At 36.2% G+C, this 22141-nt stretch overlaps 1 protein-coding gene across 1 annotated transcript in view; it reads right to left on the bottom strand.

Moving 5' to 3' along the window:
• Positions 1 to 22141, bottom strand: part of LOC306849419 (bone morphogenetic protein 1-like) — an 84084-nt gene that overhangs the window by 31246 nt on the left and 30697 nt on the right. Inside the window, exons 5-6 of the mRNA XM_079384421.1 lie at positions 14374 to 14552; positions 11447 to 11552 (exon numbers count right to left, since the gene is read on the bottom strand). Of these exons, the coding sequence (XP_079240547.1) occupies positions 11447 to 11552; positions 14374 to 14552 (285 nt within the window). The remainder of the gene's footprint in view (positions 1 to 11446; positions 11553 to 14373; positions 14553 to 22141) is intronic.

Genomic DNA, 22141 nt, shown 5'->3' with positions numbered 1-22141 from the left:
ACTGTTTCAGCCTCCCAAAACCAAAATTTTGGCGCATCACCATACTCTTGCATAATGTTTGGTCATAATGAAATGCGTCCACACAGCTCACATCTTTACATGTTGTAGCTAATTCACAATGTGAACACAAAATAGACAACTGAGTCGGACACCGTTATAATGCTAATAGAAGCGCCAATTAAACGGCACTGTTTCTGGGCAGATATTTCAGTCAATGAAGGCCAAAAATGACAATATCTTCATCAGTTTTCTGTAAAAGTGAAGACATTAAAACATGCATTCAGAATTTATGATTATTTTTGTGTAATAATGTTCCAATATTCTGAAATATCCACACAGTAACAGAGGTATTATATTACATGATTCTTCTTTAGCTGGTTTAAGGACCAAGAGACAGAAAGACAGTATCGTGACAATGCTAGTTCACTTTGGCTACTAAAATCTTTATCAGGTGATTCGATCAGCTGAGACGGATTGCAGTTTACTTCTGGTTTAATAGGTCTCAAACGAGTCTGTGACCACAAATGTTTCAGGTATATTTATAGCCTTTTCCAAACGTCCAAAATGACTTGGCTTGTTTTGTTTTAGATTATTTGTTATGCATCAGGACACATTCGCATTTACATTACAAATCTGTTGCGGAACCGGCCTGGACCACCTCTGAATGTGGTTTATGGGAGCAGATCACCAAAATTTTCCATCAGACCAATCAACAGGAGTATGGATGTTGATGACTCAAAGCATAATAAAAACACCACAGGTCTGATGACTCCACAGCACCAAGAGAAAAACAATGACCTTTCCTGGGACAGTCACTAAATCCGGCAGGCCTGAGACAGAGAGTGACCACTAAACTGGCAGCCAAAACATGACTTAAATTCATGTTCTACTTGGCAACCTCACACGGCACAATAACCTCCTGCATGACGTCAAAGTGCTGCTGATTGGCCGCACCAGGCCTGATGCTTCCTTAAAAGTCATGACATCATGTGGTTGTAAGTAAGCTATAAACAAAAGAAATGTTGAGTATTATGAAACAGATTTATGCTTTCCAACACGTTCCGTTCTCCAGTCCTACTAGCTCAGGCTGAAAAAACGTTTGCTCAGTTCAGCAAAGAGTGATTCAGTATCAAAAACCTGTCTGTTTTCTCGCCCTTCTTTTCGTACTTTGACACTCATTGCTAGTTTATCATCGAGATTTTCACTCGACGGTGGCCAGCGAGGGTCTGCTCATTTGTTTGTTCCCATGGGAACCTTCCAGTCAACAGCAGGCATGTTCAAATAAGGAAGGGTGGAGCTCAACTTCAAGCTTTATATGAGAGAAATCAGCAGAGAAATGCAAACCACATTTCAAATCAATAACATTGCAGTGATTTAAATATGTACTGTCTTCAGGTTCAAATCAGAAAAATGTAAGACTCTTACAGCTACAAGAGACAGCCTAATTTCAGTTAAAGGATAAAAACCACCATTATCTGTGAATCTCATGAAAGCTTATAAGATGAATTCCAGGTCATACTCAATCGAAAAAGTACACTTTTTGTTGTTGTATTAAAAAATACCAATTTAATTTACATTTTTAATTTATTTTTTTAAATAAAATACATATTTTTATTTTTTATAATAATAATAATTATTATTATTATCATTATTATTATTATTGTTGTTTATAGCTGGTTCTGCTAAATATTTTCTAATATTGGCAAAACTTTGGTGTATCACTACTACAAAATTTAAGCTTTGGCAAAATGTACATATAGAACTTACATTATATTCGATATTTGCATAAATATAATAATATTCCCATATTCACTGTAGTAAAAATAATTGTGTAAAATATAAATAATTAAATAATTTATCTTTTTGTGTACATGTACACACACACAAAGAAAAAAAAAACTAATATGTTTTCCATAATTGTTAGGCTATAATTAGAAACAGTAATACAATTCATTTATAACAATATAATTTTCCTTATTATTATTGTTGTTGTTTTTTTTACATATTTTAAAAATAGGCATATTTTCCTCTACAAATTTGCATCTCTGAAATGCAAATAAAACACTAAACAAAATAAAATATTTTAATTATAATAATGCTAAAAACAATAAAGGCAATAAATGAAAATAAAATATTTAGGCCTATTTAACATTATTTAAATATTAAATAATATGAAATATTTAAATAATATTAAATAGGCCTAAAAAAATGTGTTTAATATTATTTAGCATAATATTTTTAATCAAAATTTTAATGCTAAAATCAAAATAAAAAAAATCACTATCTATTTAGTGTGTTATACAATACCTATATTACAGTAATATAAGATAACTACTTTTCACAATAATGAGAATTACGGGAAAAAAAGCTTACAAGTATTGCATTACTGTGAAAATCTGTAGAAAAATGTAGTTAATTCTCATGAAAACAATGTCACAAACTTGAAAATAATGAAAAAAATATTTTTTTTATTTATATAAAATCTTATTTTATCTTTTGATTTTGTGGTGAAATGTGACCTGGGCATGTTTTTGTAAGTTTCAGCCTTATTGTGGGTCTGTGAGTACAGGGCTGAACAGTAGATGTGTGGGTTGGTGTCATCGCACACTGAAGACATACTGCAAGCTCTTTATTTGCTTTTGGCTCAACTTGCCAGTACCAGTTTGAAGAAGAAAAAGCTCTGCGAGCCGGGTGGGTGGAACGGGGGCCAGGAGACAAAGGAGGAGGTCGGAAAACATGTCCCAGACAAAAAGCTAGGAGGATCACCCGCTTCTCCAGGAGAAAAGTCTGAGGGGAAAAAACCTAAGGGAAGGCCATGAAATCCTCCCGATACAAGTACAATCAAAGAGCCCATCTTCCCACGGAGATTTACAGTACGAGTACTCTTCAAACACAGCAGGGACGATGGGAAAAAAGACAACAGGACAGTGGACAAACAGACTGTTAGCTTCTCTCAAGCTGCTGAGAGCTTTCTGATGTCCTGCTTACAAAGCCAAGTCGCATAAATCCATCTAACTTACCCTCTCATTTCTGGGTAAAAACATCTGAGGGTCAAGAGAGGAGGAATATATGATAAACTCAGAGAATCTAGTAATCATTTAATAATCATGGGTGGCTCTGAAATGAGAGGAAGCCCTGGATGAGTTCACCATGTCTATATCTGCTCTGCTATACTTAACTCTGGGAGTTTTCCTGTACACTCCCAGAAGGGAGACACGGAAACCAGTCCTTTAGAGTCCTTGCTAACAAATACATACAACTTCCATCCTCACTTTACCTCTCACACAAATACCTGGAATACGTAAGGCCTACTAAAAACTGATACTCCAGATTTCCTCTCTTTACTCTGAAACGGTAGGTTTTTCACTCGAACGGAACCATTTCAACAGTAACATAATAATCAAGGCCTGTTTTCCACTCATTCGACATGATGAAGAATTACATTTTTCATTTAAATTCACCAATATCACAATATTCAACCACACGTTTTTACACTCAAACAAATGAGTTGCTGCGTTACAGATCTGAAGTTCGAGGAACTCAAACACCATTTCTGATCATGTCAGATCAATCAGATCATGAAACCAAACATAAGGGCCAAAAAAACAACAACTTTATATTAAAAACAGCACAATCACCATGTTGTTTCAGTTCTTGGTCTATAATAGCAAAAATACTGTCAATATTTTAAGTTATATATAAGAATCAATAATTATTAGCATTAACATACACTGAAATAAAATGGTCTGTGAGATATTATAAGACCAGGCAGATAGAGGAGTAAAAATATACACAAATAATATTAATAATACTAATGTAAATAATAAATATACTAACATTAATGAAAATAAACTATTATTTATAACACAATTAATGTGCTATAAAGCACTTTCAATGCATATTTCTTTATAGAACCTTATAAAAAGAATTATATTAAGCAGCAATAATTCTGCTGTTGTTGTGAGTTCAAGAACTCTAATCTGGAACTGTTTAGAACCATTTTCTAAGAGAGTAGAAACAAGTTCTACTCAGAAATTGCTAGTAAATTTTTCACAAACAATCCCAAAGAACAGTAACAACTTGAATTAAATTCAGATATTTTTAATTTATTTATTTGTAAAACCTGCTCTAATGATCCTTGTTTTATTTGCAACTTCAAAAAGTAATTACTACACTGAATAAAGAGGAACTAGCAGGAGTTTGATTGATATTTTGTTTGTAATTGTGAGTTCTTAAGTGATTATGCAAAAGCAGAGCTGACGGCTCTAATGTGTCTATATCAAACAACATTATCTGCTAAATTTCCCCTGCGGGATCAATGTAGTCTCTCCTCTCATTCTCTCCATCCATTTATGTCAAGTTAAATGAAAGCATTACATGTCTCGAAGACAGGCTCCTTTAGTTAAAAGTTAAAATCCAGTGAAAATAGGGTGTTTTCTCTTAGGAGGTAAGGGAGGGAGGGGATAAAACAAATAATAATAAAATAAAATAAATCCAAAAAACAACACAGCAAAATATAAAGTTACATAAATATGTTCTTTTATATATTATTGTTGTTTATCAAGCAATAAATAAATAAATGTCCCTTGTTTTTAATAAATATGCTTATATTTAGGGTCAATTTGATGTATTCTGCCTAATAATCTGGAAATTGTGTAAACAAAAACTGGAGCAAAATAAAAACTCACTCAAACAGACACATGCAGAGAGAGATTTTCACCTCACAACACTGCAACTCAGGTTTTATCAAGAAAATCCCTATTCTTCCTAGAAGCCTACAGCTATGAACAAAGTGCAGTTTGTTTAAAAAAAAAAAAAAAGCAATATGGATGCCAAAACAGGCTTTCCTGTAGCTCAAATAGTAGAGCATGGCGCTAGCAACGCCAAGGTCATGGGTTCGATTCCCAGGGAAAGCAAGAGCTGATAAAATGTAGAAACTGTAACTTGAATGCAATGTGCTAAATGCATAAAAAAAAAAAATGAGAACAAAAGGAGAGGAAACAGATGGTTCTCATATAGACGTGTGTTTGCGTGTGCCTTGACTCGAGTTACGCTCGCTCTGGGGGAATGTTGCCTGTAGGCTGTCAAAACTAGTCAGGAAAAACTTTTGATAAATACATGAAATGGGAATAACATTCTACAATCCCATCAGCAAAAGCTTTTGAGGACGATCCAAATGTTCCTGTACAGGAAGATGGAGATAGCGAGTCTAAGGCATCTCAATCTCCAGCTAACATTTCTTTTCCTCGTATATAGCATGCTGTAGTGTTTCTCTGTAGGCTGAAACCAAAATTCAATTTACACAAACACTACAGTTCAAAAGTCTCTTCGGCTTACCAAGGTTGCATTTGTTTGACCAAAAATACAGTAATATTGTGAAATATTATTTCAATTTAAAATAACTGTTTTCTACGTGAATATATTATAAAGTGTAATTTATTTCTGTGATCAAAGCTGAATTTTCAGCATAATTACTCCAGTCTTCAGTGTCACATGATCCTTCAGAAATCAGTCTAATATGCTGACTTGCTGCTCAAGAAATATTTATTATTATCAATAAAAAAATATATAATGAAAAAGCTGTGCTGCTTCATATTTCTGTGTAAACTTTTTTTTTTGATGAACAGAATATTCAGTGTAAAAAGTCTTTACTTTTACTTTTGATCAATTTAATTCATCCTTCCTGAATAAAGGTATTAGCTTAAAAATAAAATAAAATGTTTTAAAAAAGTGTAGTCTTAAATTATAATTATACTATGTATATTATACTGATATATTAAGTATTATATTTGGTTAGATTTTGGCATAGCTGAGCACTGACATGCTTAAAACCATATTGAAAAAGCCAATTCCAAAAACAACAACAGGTTGTTGCAAAAAGACAAAATGAAAGTGTCTCAAACTGTGCTTAGCATAATGCTAGCCAGTGTTTCCAGCTCAAATCCAGAGCCACAGTGATAACACCGTACACTTTGCTAAATGACAGGATAACCGTGTGGTTTCACAGACGTCATCAACAGAAATGAATTGGTGTGTGTGTGTGAGTATGTGTTCATCTGAGAATTGAAAAAGAGGTCACAGAGATGAGAAAACCATTCCATTAGTGTCTTTTAGACAAACAAATGCCACATGAACATCATCATAATACAGTTAAAGTCAGTAAAATGTTTTAAGATGAATATAGAGCTCATTTGCTTCTGTCATATAAGAAGAGACCTGCTTCAGTGGCAGCGATAACTGCACAAACTGTGCCTATCTTTTCTGTTATCTGTCTATATTTGTGCTGCAATTATTTTAAATTGTAATAATATTTCACACTATTACTGCTTTTACTCTATTTGTGATTAAATAAATGCAGTCTTGGTGAGCAGAAAAGGCTTCTTAAAAAAAAATAATAATTCTATCTATCTATCTATCTATCTATCTATCTATCTATCTATCTATCTATCTATCTATCTATCTATCTATCTATCTATATTGTTTCAAATCTGGCCAAACACAAACTTGCATTACACAGTTACTCTGATCCAAAATCCTATCATGAGGCATGAGGAGAATCAGGAAGTTAATTAAATTAATCTAACACTGAGAGATTGAATAGATGATGTCTGAACCAAGCCTTTCCACACATATGGAAACCGACCGGCTCCGACTGCTCTGTGAACAACTGACAGGCACTGAGAAGCACAATAGCGGCGTTGTGAAAGCTCAGCAGAAAGAGTGTAAGAGGAGAGAGATACGCAGATAGACATCCCGCCTCAGAACTGCTGATGCCTCGCTCAGAGGTCACCCTGAGAATAATGAGAAGCGCGGGGAGGCTGCGCCAAATACAGCATCATTCAGCATAAAATACTGCAAAGAGGAATTAGAGGTCGACCGATAGTGGATTTTGCCGATACCGATATAGGTTGGACCACACTGACCGATATCGCTTAAATCAACCAATAGTTTTTTTAAAATGGATACTGAACAAAAACTAAAATAGTGCTTTACTATAAAAAAAAATAAAAACACTACTGAACCATACTTTATTCTAAATGAATAAAATATTAATATACATTTTTTTATTGACCATTAAAGTTAGTTTATAGCATTAAATCATGTTAACAGAAGACACTTTAACATGCAATTCAAGCGGCGGCCTAAATGTGTTTATTTAATCACCAAACAGGCAAAACTTCAAAAATGAACAAAGTGGCATAGATGAGTTTAAAGTTCGGTGTTTAAAAACAGAGCAAACGGAAAGAGAAAGTGGGATCTATATTATAGCAAATAGCTAGTCTTTGATTATAGCTCTCTAAATGAAGCATACTTTATTAGAGCCGCAGAAAGACAAGCGTTTCGCTAAAAAAAGGAAACAACACACAATTTTACAGCCTAGGATGAAGTCACTATATACATTAACAGCGATAAATATAATTTAATGGAAAACTACACTGAAAAAAACTTTTTAAGGTAAGTGGTTGCAAACAATTTATTTTAGCTACATTTAAATAAAAAAAATAATGTTGAAAGTTAGTCAACTAAGTTTGTTTATTTAAATGTAGCTAAAATAAATGGATTGCAACCACTTACCTTAAAAAAAATTAGTAAATTCAATTAATCATTTTTTTTTCAGTGTATGTGAATGGCGCTCTGTGGCGCGACAGTATTTAAATCCGCGCCTGAAGTGTCCCGCTCTGTTCAGTACGTGATTTCCGCCTCTAGAGCCAGCTCTCGCTCTGTCCCAGTCCAGCAATGGACGCAACCCGGAAAACTATCGGCATGGATTTTGCTGATAGTAGTTCCAGCAATCAACTATCAGTGCCGATTATTCGGCAAAACCGATACATCGGTCGACCTCTAAGAGGAATCCTCATCAAAAACAAGCAACAATCAAGCAATGTGAATAACTGAGCTGTCTGAATCATGACTATTACAAGAATAAAAGACAAAATTCCTGAAATGCATTTTTTTTTGCAAAACAGCGAGGTTTACAACTGTCAGAGACATCCATCTCACGTGTTTATGAAGAACAATAATTAAAGAGCAGTGCAGTGGAATACAAAACCACTTTCTTAGTGAACCTGCTCATAAACACTATATATTTTCTTAAAGGAACAGTTCACCTAAAACTTAAAATAATTTTGATGTATATTCTTCCTCATCGTTCCAATCCTGTGTGCTATTAGTTTTTGCTTGGAACACAAAGTAGAAACGCAGCTTTTGTCATATGATGACAATTATGTTCCTGAGCTCATATGATGGAACAGACTGAAATTGAATTTATTAAACACTTATAATATTGCTTCCTCCTGAAGCTCATGTCTGTCAGTCCTTGTCTTGTGGTTCCCCTCCTCTCGTGCCCATATTTGGCCTTCCTGTTCCTGTCCTCGTTTGTCATCATTGTTTAATTAGTCCCTAGCCCTGTGTTTTGATTAGTCCACACCTGTTCCTTATTTCCCTGTGTTTATAAGCCCTGTGTTTCCTAGCCCCTGTGTCCGGTCTATCGTCAGAATCGTCATAGATGTTCGTCTCTCCCCATGCTCCCTGTCTGTCTGCTGGATTCCAATAAAGAACCCTATTTGGAACTTCCACGTCTCTGCACCTCCTTGTATCCCGAGAGGGAACGTGACAGAAGACCGGACCGACAACAACACTGATCTTCGTCCAACCCAACCCGAGAACAACCCGGCCTCACCAGCTCACCGCTCGCCAGGACCCTCCACATGCCCTGCCAAATGTTCCGGCCACCCAACTCTTCCCAGCACTGCTGCTGTCCTCAGCCCAGAGCACCCGCGCAACCCGGCGCTTCAAGAGCGCCCTCCTGAGTTCCCACTGGTTCCGTCCAGCCCTCCTGAGTTCCCGCTGGTTCCGTCCAGCCCTCCTGGGTTCCCGCTGGTTCCGTCCAGCCCTCCTGAGTTCCCGCTGGTTCCGTCCAGCCCTCCTGAGTTCCCGCTGGTTCCGTCCAGCCCTCCTGAGTTCCCGCTGGTTCCGTCCAGCCCTCCTGAGTTCCCGCTGGTTCCGTCCAGCCCTCCTGAGTTCCCGCTGGTTCCGTCCAGCCCTCCTGAGTTCCCGCTGGTTCCGTCCAGCCCTCCTGAGTTCCCGCTGGTTCCGTCCAGCCCTCCTGAGTTCCCGCTGGTTCCGTCCAGCCCTCCTGAGTTCCCGCTGGTTCCGTCCAGCCCTCCTGAGTTCCCGCTGGTTCCGTCCAGCCCTCCTGAGTTCCCGCTGGTTCCGTCCAGCCCTCCTGAGTTCCCGCTGATTCCGTCCAGCCCTCCTGAGTTCCCGCTGGTTCCGTCCAGCCCCGCGCTTCCCGAGCGCCCCCAAGTGTCCGCGTTTCCAGAGCGTCCCCAAGTGGCTGCGCTTCCAGAGCGTCCCCAAGTTTCCGCGCTGCAAGAGCGCCCCCAGGTGTCCGCGCTTCCCGAGCGCCCTCCCGTGCCGGCTCCTCGCACGTGCCCTCCAGTGCCGGCTCCTCGCACGTGCCCTCCCGTGCCGGCTCCACGCACGTTCCCGCTGGTTCTGTCCAGCCCCGCGCTTCCCGAGCGCCCCCAAGTGTCCGCGCTTCCAGAGCGTCCCCAAGTGGCTGCGCTTCAAGAGCGTCCCCAAGTTTCCGCGCTGCAAGAGCGCCCCCAGGTGTCCGCGCTTCCCGAGCGCCCTCCCGTGCCGGCTCCTCGCACGTGCCCTCCAGTGCCGGCTCCTCGCACGTGCCCTCCCGTGCCGGCTCCACGCACGTTCCCGCTGGTTCTGTCCAGCCCCGCGCTGCAAGAGCGCCCGACAGAGTCCGCGCTGCAAGAGCGCCCGACAGAGTCCGCGCTGCAAGAGCGCCCGACAGAGTCCACGCTGCAAGAGCGCCGGACAGAGTCCGCGCTGCAAGAGCGCCCGACAGAGTCCGCGCTGCAAGAGCGCCCGACAGAGTCCGCGCTGCAAGAGCGCCCGACAGAGTCTGCTCCTCTGTGGCTCCCAGGGGGGAGCTTCCCCAAGAAAATTTTGGGGGGGGGTAAGAGGGTCACAGCCTGTGTGGCCGGGCCAAGGGCCAAGGCCACACGACCCGAAAAAAATAGGCCGTGGCTTCCCGAGTCTCCAGATCCGCCATGGCCTCCCGGATCCCCTGACCCGCCCTGGCCTCCCGGGTCCCCTGACCCGCCCTGGCCTCCCGAGTCCCCTGACCCGCCCTGGCCTCCCGAGTCTCCAGATCCGCCATGGCCTCCCGAGTCTCCTGACCCGCCATGGCCCATGGAACGGGCACCGCCCTGGAGGCCTCCAGAGCGCCCACCCCCCCTCCCCATTGGATGGTGTTAGGCGTGAGGACACGCCTTCCGGAGGGGGGCGTAATGTCAGTCCTTGTCTTGTGGTTCCCCTCCTCTCGTGCCCATATTTGGCCTTCCTGTTCCTGTCCTCGTTTGTCATCATTGTTTAATTAGTCCCTAGCCCTGTGTTTTGATTAGTCCACACCTGTTCCTTATTTCCCTGTGTTTATAAGCCCTGTGTTTCCTAGCCCCTGTGTCCGGTCTATCGTCAGAATCGTCATAGATGTTCGTCTCTCCCCATGCTCCCTGTCTGTCTGCTGGATTCCAATAAAGAACCCTATTTGGAACTTCCACGTCTCTGCACCTCCTTGTATCCCGAGAGGGAACGTGACAATGTCTAGTCCTACTTAAAATCCTCTTCTGAACTGTTATATTATTGTTATATTACTACTGTTACATTGCAAGAGTTGCATAAATACTCTTCAAAAGCCATATTTATATTTTACAAAAGTAGAAGCATATTTAGAAAAAGGATGACCGATTTTTAATTCAATTTTTTTATTATTAATATTTATTTTCTTCAATGAAAGTCAGTGAGATTTTGGTCTGTTTTTTTATCTGCCAGAAAAAAAAAGTTTAATATTTGCTAAGTGTAAGTGATGGTGTTTGCATTTAATTTATATTGTATACATTGAAGTAAAAAAAATCTGTATGTAAATTATAATGTATAAAATATATGCTATTAATACTTCCAAGGTGTGATGATTTACTTAATTATATATTTTCATAATTAAAATTATAAAATTATATATTTTAAATAAATATGTATATTGTGTGTGTGTGTGTGTGTGTGTACTTTTTGTGTGTTTATGCCACATAGTAAAGGATAGTAAAACCTGACATTTTTGACATTGTGGGGACAGGCCTGCGGTACCAACTAGGGAAAAAATATTAAAAATATAAAAGATGTTTATCTGAAACTAAGAATGCAAACAGGTTTTCTGTAAGGGGTAGGTTTAGGGTTAGGGATAGAAAATATTGTTTGGTCAGTTTAAAAGTTATAAAAGTCTATGGAAAGTCCCCACAATTCACAGAAACAAACGTGTGTGTGTGTGTGTGTGTGTGTGTGTTTTATAGTAATTATGATTAATTAAGGGGTGGACATTTTGGCATATGGAGGGAAATTATTAAAACTATGACAATACTTAAGAGGTTCTTACCTGGAGAAAGTGTTTCTTGCATAGTGCATGATGCTGTCGAAGTCATAGACCTCTCCGAGTGAGTCCACCTCACCAGGCTCCATCTTCAGGAAGTTGTACTCCTGTCCTATGAGACGAAACCAAGAGTGAGACTCAGACAGGAAGTTATGTCAACAGTAAGAGCCCATACTGATCATTCAACAAAACAGGCCATCTGCTTTCACAAGATTGTTTTTTTTTTTCATCATAACATTATTACATTTATTTACTAATTAATTACTATTATAATTATTCTGTTCATTATGATATATTATACTTAAAATGTGTTATTATGTCAGAGAGTATGTTCAGTAAATCTGAGCACTGTTTGTCCAGCATGCACTGGGAAAATGTCCAAGTATTCCTGGGTGGTCCGCATGACAACACCACACACGCTCAAGCAGCACATTTCATGTTTGCTGCCACTAATTATTAAGAAACTCTTAAATAAATGTGCTTCGAAATATGTATCGTAATAAAAGGGCAAAACACTGTTACAAATAATATTTTTATAGCCTCTATCATAAGTGAATTTTTAAAGTTGCAGACATTATGAATTTTCCTCTCTGCTGAGAATCATTCTGTGCCATATAATGAGTCTGTAATGAGCTCCATTTGCACAGATGTCTAACAACAACCATTATTTCAGCATATCTTGTTCATTAATGCTGCCTAAAAAGTGTGAAAAATATCGGGCTCTTCATCAGACAGATCAGATCAGGAGGCACAGCTGGTCGGGAGTCAAAATATGCCATGGTTGAGATATTTCTAGGCACACAAGGGCCTTGTAAATATTTGGACAGTTAATTCACACTTAAAAGGCCTGAGCTTCACTGCATTGGATATAAAATACCATAAAACAAATGCCTTCTGCCAACAAGCGCTAGAGTTTCTCCAGTGTTTTGGCTTTCACACAGGTGTTCTTTCAGACGAACCACAGGTGAAGAAATTCATATTAACTACCAACACGATCCACTAATGTTTCATAATCACAGAACATCACAAAAACGTGTGGTGTTGTGTGCATCATATAAAACGGAAAAGAAAAAAGTGAAATGTTTTGCTTTGAAAAGTGTGTTGGATAACACGGTAACACTTTCTATGAAGCCTGTATTTATAATACATTATAAAGGTATCCTTAAGGCATTATAATGAATGCATAATGCTTTATAAATAACTTTATAATATGTTGTATCATCTCTCATAAGAACAGTTGTAATGTATTATAAGTCTGATATCTTGCCACGTTACTGATGTTACTTTACTAAAAGCAGACAAAGACCACTTATAAGTAATAATAATAACTATATATATTTATTTTCTCAAACAGCCACAAGATTAGATATTAGATCAGTGTGTAATGTGACATTTGCTTTGAACATTTTTTTTTATATATAATATCAGTTTGATTATTTTGATGGCACCCCTTAGACAGCTGTTGATAAGTAACTCTGCAACTACATATCATCTAGCAGTCATGAGAGTATTAGTAGTGTATTTGCTGAATATACTGTATGCCAACACTTTATTTTGATGGTTCCTCAACAGAAAAACTGAGTATAGGATACTTTGCAAGTATGTGAACATTCTACCTACCCTACCCAAGTCTACTAATACAATTAGTTTTATATATATATATATAAACTTTGCACTCAAGAGATGTAGTAAGGTACTGTGCAGATCTTAATAAACAATGTCAAGCTATGATATATCCCATTATAAATGAAGTAGATTTAATATGCTGTTCATTGTGTTATAAATAACCATACTGTTAAAAGTTATAACCACAAATACGTAGGTACTAGAATCTATTATAATTGTTGTTATGATTAATCATGAGATTTTATAACACATTATAAGGTTTTGTATAATGCCTTATGCATTCATTATAATACCCTTATAATGTATTATAAATACGGGCTACATAGAAAGTGTTACCAATGCATTTTAACTTTAGTTGCAATTATTTCTGAAAATATATAATGCATTACAACCTAGATTATGAACATAAATGCACTATGCATAAAGACTTTAAGTAAAATAAAAGCCATTTACTGCGAAATTCTGCTATCAAAAACACTTTTATGTGTTTTCTTGAAGGAAATAATTTCGTTATGTATTCACCTTCATTTGTCCAAACCTGTGTATTATTATTTTTATCATTAATAAATAATTTAATAATAAAGTTGACATTTTTAAAGAATTGTTACGGAGCTCTTGCCATATAATGATAGTAATAGTGACCAAGACCTGTCAATCTTCAAAAAAGCACCAAAAATTCTAAATATAATATCTATGAACCTTGCTATATTTATGAACTAACATAATGTAACAGACTGAAATGAATTAAACACTAATAATATTGCTCTAATATTGTCCTAGTCTTGTTGTTTTATTGCAAGAGTTGCATAAATATTCTTCAAAAGGTATAGTTATATTTCACAAATATACAAGCATACGGGTTTGGAACGAGTAAATAATGACTATTTGGTGTGATATTTTATCAAAAGCACTTTTATGAGTGTCAGTATGTTTGAGGCCACTGTATATTAATCATACTGTTGCAGCCAGCAGTCAGGGTTCATGAGGTCTTAGGTAAAAGTAACAGATATTTTGCCCAGCATTGATCAGAAATGAGTGCAGTGGAGGATTTATGCTGAGCTCAGCAGTCAAGAATTTGTTTTGTAAAGAGGGCCGTGTCGTTCCAAGCAAATGCTGCAACAGCTGCTTCTGTGGAAACTGAAATCGTCTTTTATGATTGAAGTTGGAGTGTTGACCTCACTTTTCTATGTATTATCATGATAGTTTTCAGTTAGCAATACATGTTATGTAATCTGAGCACAGAATCTTGAATACAGTCAGTTCACACAAATGTGAGCGATATTCTGCTGCTGTTGTTTTTTTCCTACCTGGCTGAATATTGTCCCGTATGATACTGACATGGTCGTCTCTGTCGGGTCGCGTGTGCTCATGCCAGAATCCGATCACGTGACCAAGCTCATGCACCACAATCCCAAACTTATCACAGTTCTTCCCGATGGATATGGCCTGTGGACCTCCTCCTCTCCGGCCCACATACGAACAGCACCTGCAGACAATTATAACATCACAGACCATTTTAAATATATAATATAATATAACTAGTACTGACAAATGATTAATTGTGATTAAATCGTTTTTATTTACACAATATATGTATGTGTACTGTGTATATGTATTATATATATATATATATATATATATATATATATATATATATATATATATATATATATATATATATATATATATATATATATATATATATATATATAAAAAATACACACACATACAGCATATATTTTGAAAATATTTACATGTATATGCATTTATATATTTATACTCTTATATTTTATATTAATATATATATATATATATATATATATATATATATATATATATATATATATATATATATATATATATATATATATATATATATATATAAACAAAAACAATTCTTAAATATATACATGCATGTGTTCGTATTTATATATACATAATTAATGTACACAATATACACATATATTATGTAAACAATTTTTTATTTGGGATGCGATTAATCATTTGACAGCACTAAATATAATATAATAATTAATATTTAGTAATTATAATGTAATATAAATTATACATCTTAATATGAAAACATTTTAAATAATACAGCATTCATATTTAATGTATAATTACTTGATTTAATACATATTTCTAATATTTTTTATATTTATTTATTAATATATTAATTATCATAAAGAAAATTAAACCTATTTTAGGACCATTAATATATATAATATATATATATATTTTTTATTTTTTTAAAGTTTGCAATTATTATAAAAGACGTGCTTAAAATATTTACTACATTATAGAACTGCAGATGAAAAGTAGTTATTGTAACTAATTCTGGCATATTTACATGGTGTATTTTTATACAACAATGTTCATGAATATGCATGGTCCCTATTAAATAAACCAATAAAATAAAAAAAATAAAATAGGAGGTAAAACACTATTACAAATAATATTTGTATAGGCTATATCATTTGTGAATTCCTAAAGTCAGAAACAAGAATAAATATTAATTATAGATAGAATATTTAAACATTTAAGTAAATATATGAAATTTAACATACCACACTAAATATAAACTAAATATTGTTAGGATCGTTCATATTTTATTTTCATGGCATTTTTCATTAAAAATTACTGTAAAACAACAACAAAAATATCTAATTTAATTTCCATTACACAATGATTTTTGATATTTCAACAAACTTTGCATAAATTAAATTTAGTAAAACAAGGAATACTTCAATGTATAAATACATAAAATGTTCACATTATAAAATAAGCATTAATTTCTTTATCCAAATTATAATTTCCATTTTTTTTTTCTTTTAAACTTGAGTGAAACATTCTTCTTATCTTGCATCATGTAATATGTTTGTCTCCTCTCAACGACAAACAAGCAAGCAAAGTCACAAACTGAAACAGAACACAACGTGAACTCGAACAAAATGTCATGCATCGTTTGTTTTGTAAGTTTGCGTAGAGCTACGTGTTGCAAAATCCAGAGAGAAACAGGGGAGTCACAGCAGTAAGACACGCACCAACACACAAAACACACAATCAAACGATCCCTTTCTCAAAGCGCAGGGCTATGTGGGAGAAAAACTGCTGATCTGCGCACACACAAACGAAGCCACATGTGCAGCCTGTGTGGGTACAAAAGATCAGTCTTTAATTACGGAGCAGCCAGCGGCTTGCTCCAGAAACTCTGCCTTGAACTTTGCACAGAACGGCAGGAATCACCTGAACACACACACACACACACACAGGGGCTCATCAGAGCATGGGCTACCCATTGGCAACTACTGTTGCATGTAAAGGGGTTTCATCACCTCCACACACACACACACACTGTTTGTGTGCCCATCATGGCCTGCAGTGGGACATAAAGGCCCCCTGTACTTCCACACAGAACCGAAATGTTATATTTTCTGAAGTTTCCCCTCGCTGCCCGACTGCAACGGCATGTCTGCTTAAACAGTGAGAAAGCAAACAGTCTGTTACATTTGTCTCTGTCAGTATGACTTACTTTCTTCATTTGTAAACAAGTTCACCGAGGAAATCATTGGTTTGGTTTTGTGTCCGTCTCGCTTATAAATGTAGGGAGTATGAGACAATGTATGCTCTGGATAACTTCCCAAATGAAACTTTCATCGCTCAGATCGACATATGTTATTTATTGCACTTTAATAGACATTTCACTTCAGGTAGCAGCTCTGTTCCTCCTAAAATTCATTTGGATCAATAAAATAGACACCATTGGGACGGTGTTATCTTAGACTAACAGAATATGAATGGCCAGCTCTGATCATCTGTTTTTTGAAAGATGATGAAATTGTCATATTAAGATCCCTGACTTGTATCTATTATCATCTTGTATCATTTTAATACATCAATATTATTTTCACATTATTGTAGCAGTACTATAATTATTTTAGTTTATACTAGAATGAAAGAAAGTTACACAGCATTAACTGTGCATTTATAATTTGCTTTTGCATGCGTTTTTATTCAACCGTTCTAGGTGTTTTGCTTTTGTTTTACCGTAGTATTGTTATTTGAGTATTTTAGCAATTTTCTTTTAAATCATTTGAATTATTAGTTTCTGTTTTTGTATTCTAAATTTTCATTTTCATTTTTTTTTCAGTTTTTAGACATTTTTATTTCTGTTTTAGCTTTCTGTTATTTTAGTACATCAAGATAAGCTAAATGAAAAATGCAAATTTTGCTTAGACAACTAGCTAAAATAAAATTAACGTTTTTTATTGTATTTCAGTTAAGTTTTATTTTAAATAATAAAAATATTTAAGATTTTAGTAGTGCAGTCAAACGATTAATCGTGATTAATCACATCCAAAATAAAAGTTTTTGTTCACATAATACATGTGGGTGTACTGTGTATATTTATTACGTATATATAAAGACACACACACATACAGTATATATATTGAAAATATTTACATGTATTTATGTGTATACATAGTTATATATAAATGTATTTAATATATAAACATTACATATTTTTCTTAAATATACACATGCATGTGTCTGTATTTATATATACAAAATAAATAAAGAGTACACACACACAACAAAAACTTTTATTTTTCATGCGATTAATCGCGATTAATCGTTTAACCGCACTAAATTTTAGCTTTAGTGTACTATAATAACCCTGCATAGTAGTGTTTTGTTTTGTGTTTGTTCTGTGAGAAAGAAAAATCGTCAATATAAATGTGGAAGAAGTAAAATCTGATTGCAGAATTTTGTATTTTAGTGAAGTTTGAGCAAATTGAGACATTGTTGACATTTCTTCAAAAACTGTTAAGAAACATAATATAATATATATTTTTGATGCAATTTGTCTATGGTTTAATTTTATAAACTTTATATAGGTGCAAAAAGAGGAAAAAAAACTTTATTAATTTGTTTATCAACTATCCAATCAATTCAATTCAAGTTTATTTGTAATGCGCTTTTCATGATACCACTCATTGCAAAGCAGCTTTACAGAAAATTTTAAGTTTCTACATTACATTTAGGAGTAGGTTATTAGTGGTGACCAGGGCTCTGAACCGGTTCAAGGAACGAAAACTAACAAAATTTTGACTGGAACAGAACCGGAAACAGAAACGAAATAAAATGTTATAGTTCCGAACAGAATCGAAAATATAAAATGGCCATTAACCGGTTAATAACGTTATTTCCTCGTTCCATTTAATATTTGAAATTTGCTGTCAATGTAATGTAATGCTGACGCATCCAGCGAGTGAAATGCCGGAACTCCAATCGGGTCTGGCAGCAAAATCTGACAGAGTAGCACAAATTGTCAGAACACCGGCGTTAGAGTTTATCCGACGACAGTGTAAGATGGATTCAACAGATCTTACGCACCTGCGGCGCTTCTGTGAATGGAGAAAACACAATAAAACTATAGGCTTACATAAAAAGCAATATATATGCCTATACACTAAATATATTTCACGTAAATCATTGACAGATTAATAAAACGAAAGAAAAAAAAACATGCTGAGTTAGGCCTACGGTTCATTCTGACGCATTCCAACGTTCTCGGAAAGGAAAACGAGACAGCAGAAAGTAGTTTTCTTTATTTTGCAAAAACGTTACATTTTTATTTGTTTTGCAATAGCTTGACAGTTTTGAATGATGTCTTGCATCTGCATAACCACCCAGCGTTGGTATGGGCATATCGCGCTGGCGCCTCGCACACAAAGACAGTATAAAATACAGTTAAAGGAACGTGTAATAAGTTACAGTGCACCGTTGTCCAATCTGTTGCGTTCAGCTTGACCACCGCCTCACTGTGCTGTTATTGCCAATGCGAAGGATGATGTTTTACATCGATGAAAGTAAAAGCCAATAAATAATATTTTAGTATACGTTGAGAATATGGAAACATCTGAGTGAGAGAGGTAGGCATCAGTTTCACCTTTAATTTGTTTTTGGATTTACGTTTTTATAGCCTATAGGCTATATCCTTAAGTTTAGAGGATTTGTTGTGGAAAAAAACTAATAACTGTGTTTATAATGTTTGTAAACATTTTTGATTTACCAGCATTTTAGCCTTCATCATTTCTGAATAATAGCCTAATAAAATGCGACGCGGCTTAGCCTTTGTTTTGTTTTTTCCTCAAAACGCAATTTCAAGTATCGTTTTTTTTTTTTTTTTTTACAATTTGCAGTAAACATTTTTAAATATCTTTAAAAAAAAATACTTTAATGTTTTTAAAGCATTAATATATATTTTTGTTCTTTTGTTTAATAGCCTACATTTAGAAATGCAAAAATCTAGAAAAGATGATGCTGTATAGCCTATTAGCGCAGCGGGTTAAGATACCATCTCTTTCTGTATTTTTTTTTCTTTTTTGTGTAAAGAAAACACTGTTCTTTATTATTATTATTATTATTATTAATAATATTATAGGCAAAGACCATTTTTAAAATAACGGTATTAACCGTTATTTTTTCTACTCGAACCGGTTTCGGAACGGTAATAATACAAAGGATAAACGTTAAAACGTTAAAATATCGATTCTGCTCGGAGTGAACCGATTGACATTTTTTTTTTCATTTTCAAGCCCTGGTGGTGACTATGGCAGAGATTTACAATAAGTATCATGCAGTTAGTTACAAATTACACGTAATCAAACAGACGGTGAACACTATTAACTGCAACGATTATATGTTGCGATTAAACTTTGCGATTAAGCAAAATTTGGTAGTTTTATATGTTGTTCCAGGGTTAGCAATCAGTGGATTTTTTTTATTTTTTTTTTATTGGGGAAGTATGTTTATTTTTTTGAGATTAGGACATTAAATTAGAAGCTTCAGTTTATATTTGTCATTATTTAAAAAAAAAAAAAAAACAGGTCAACTACAACACATTTTCCAATACCATTTGCAACAAAATCCCACCTTGCCACCTCCTGGGTATCCTTGCCATAATAACAATGTTAAATGAGGGGTACGGGATCTACTTTCAAGGTAACAGATTGTGCAAGTTTACCCTTTAAACAATATTTTATTTCTTCAATGTGCAAGTTGTAGCTTTTATTTAACTGTTCGTTAGTATAATTGTTACTCAAGAAGTCATATTCTACACTTCTGCAATTTCTTTGACCGATTATGCTCTTAATCAAGGTTTCTTGCATCAAAAATGTGTTGTTTTTCTTGACCTTCCACACTCTCTCTGCACCTCAGAAATTAACAGGCTTTTTGGTCCTAAGATTTTCACATGGAAGCAACTTTATAAATGACCAACATATGTATAATCATACATATGCATAAACATTGTATAGTCATTCATCCTAACAGGCCGAGATGCTGAACACTGAATATGTGCTGATATTCACATCTTTGCAGCTTATTTTCTCTAAATGTTGCGTGTGGCCTGTGGAGAAGCTTTGAGTAGTGAACCTTCGTCAACCGCGCATTTCAAAAAGCTAAATAAATCCTGTTTTCCAGCAGACAGAAGCATCTTAAGAGCAAAACCGACTTGCCAACACGGCATCCCGGGGACTGATTTGTCTCCAACGGATGTGACCGTCAAGCTGGTCTCTGAACTTCTGCCACGCAACTGAAGCATCTACAGGGAGCCATTATGCACGGATAAAACACACATGTTCAGGTGACAGTCCCGTGGCGAACAGTGTGACACAAACGGCTGGTATTTCCTCAGCAAAGCACAGAGTAATCGCTAGGTCAAGACATGAGAGCCCACACACACATAAACACACAAATCCGTCTGTTGGCACACAAAGCAGATAAGCGGGAACAGAGGAACGGATCGGATGGAAAACCACTTGAGCGATAAATCAGGAAGAGACCGAAAAGAAAGAGGAGAGAGCGAAAGAAAAGAGTGAAAAGCACACGGACCACATGAGCGAGAGAAGCGAGCTTGATTCCTTCCTGGAAGAGTCAAAGGTTTCGTCCTCCTGCTGTGGAAACTCTCTGGCTTTGACACACCCAACACATACGCACCTCTGTGAAGCTCGCACGTATCCGCTAACATGCACACTTACCCAGTTTAGGGGTACGTAATTTAATTACAAAATAAATGTAACTAACCCATTACAGTTAAGGTCATTGCACACTGAGTCCGAAATTTTTTCATCCGTTTTTCCGTATTCCCCATCCTTTCCTATCAAAATGCATGCTACGGATGCGAAAACGCAGAAAATCAAACCTGATCCGAATTTTTTTTGACGGACGAAAGTTTCGGAGGCAGTGTGCAGTGACCTTTACTGAGAACAAATGTGTTAAATTACAGTTACTTATGAAAATGTTAACGATTACAAAGGGGGTTACATCTGAATATTTTCTGCAAAAAGCAAGGATATGTTGAATAATATTATTTTTATTGTTTTGATGTGCACAATGCCATTTAAAGGCTGTTAAGTTAAAGGGTTAGTTCACCCAAAAATTTAAGCATCCTAGGTGTGTATGACTTTCTTCTTTCAGACGAATCCAATGGGAGTTATATTAAAAATTATCCTTGCTCTTCCAAGCTTTAGAATGGCAGTAGGCGGGGTTTTTTTTTTTTTTTTTCAACAGTCCAATAAAGTGCGCGCATCCGTAATAAAACGTGCCTCACACGGCTCCCGGGGTGGGGTGAATAAAGGCCTCCTGCAAGCGAATCAATGCGTTTTTGTAAGAAAAATATCAATATTTAAAATGTTATAAATACTTTTTTTCTCACTTCTGCTATCTGTCATACGTGGAAGCCATTCTGGGCGGATGATGATGTCGCGCACGCGCCGGTGATTGGTAACGAACGCAGAAGCGTGGAGGAGAGACAGCAAAATTAGTCACAAATTAGAAACACAAAACAAGGATTTGTAAGGAAGAATGTCAGAGTATTTCGATATAAGCCAGGAGGAGACTGGTTTTCCTTTGCTAAAGTAAGGAATCTTTGCTTCCTTTGCTCCTGTAAACAAACTCGCGAGATATCATATCTCGATGCATACGTCCTACGTCATCCGCCCGGAACGGCTTTTGCGTACGACAGATAGCGAGAGAAAAGTGTTTATCATGTTTGAAATTTGGATATTT

Source organism: Barbus barbus (genome assembly GCF_936440315.1).
Source record: "Barbus barbus genome assembly, chromosome: 29".
NCBI classification, from domain to species: domain Eukaryota; kingdom Metazoa; phylum Chordata; class Actinopteri; order Cypriniformes; family Cyprinidae; genus Barbus; species Barbus barbus.
Note: the sequence above shows the minus strand (reverse complement) of the source record. Positions and strands in the feature narration are given on the sequence as shown.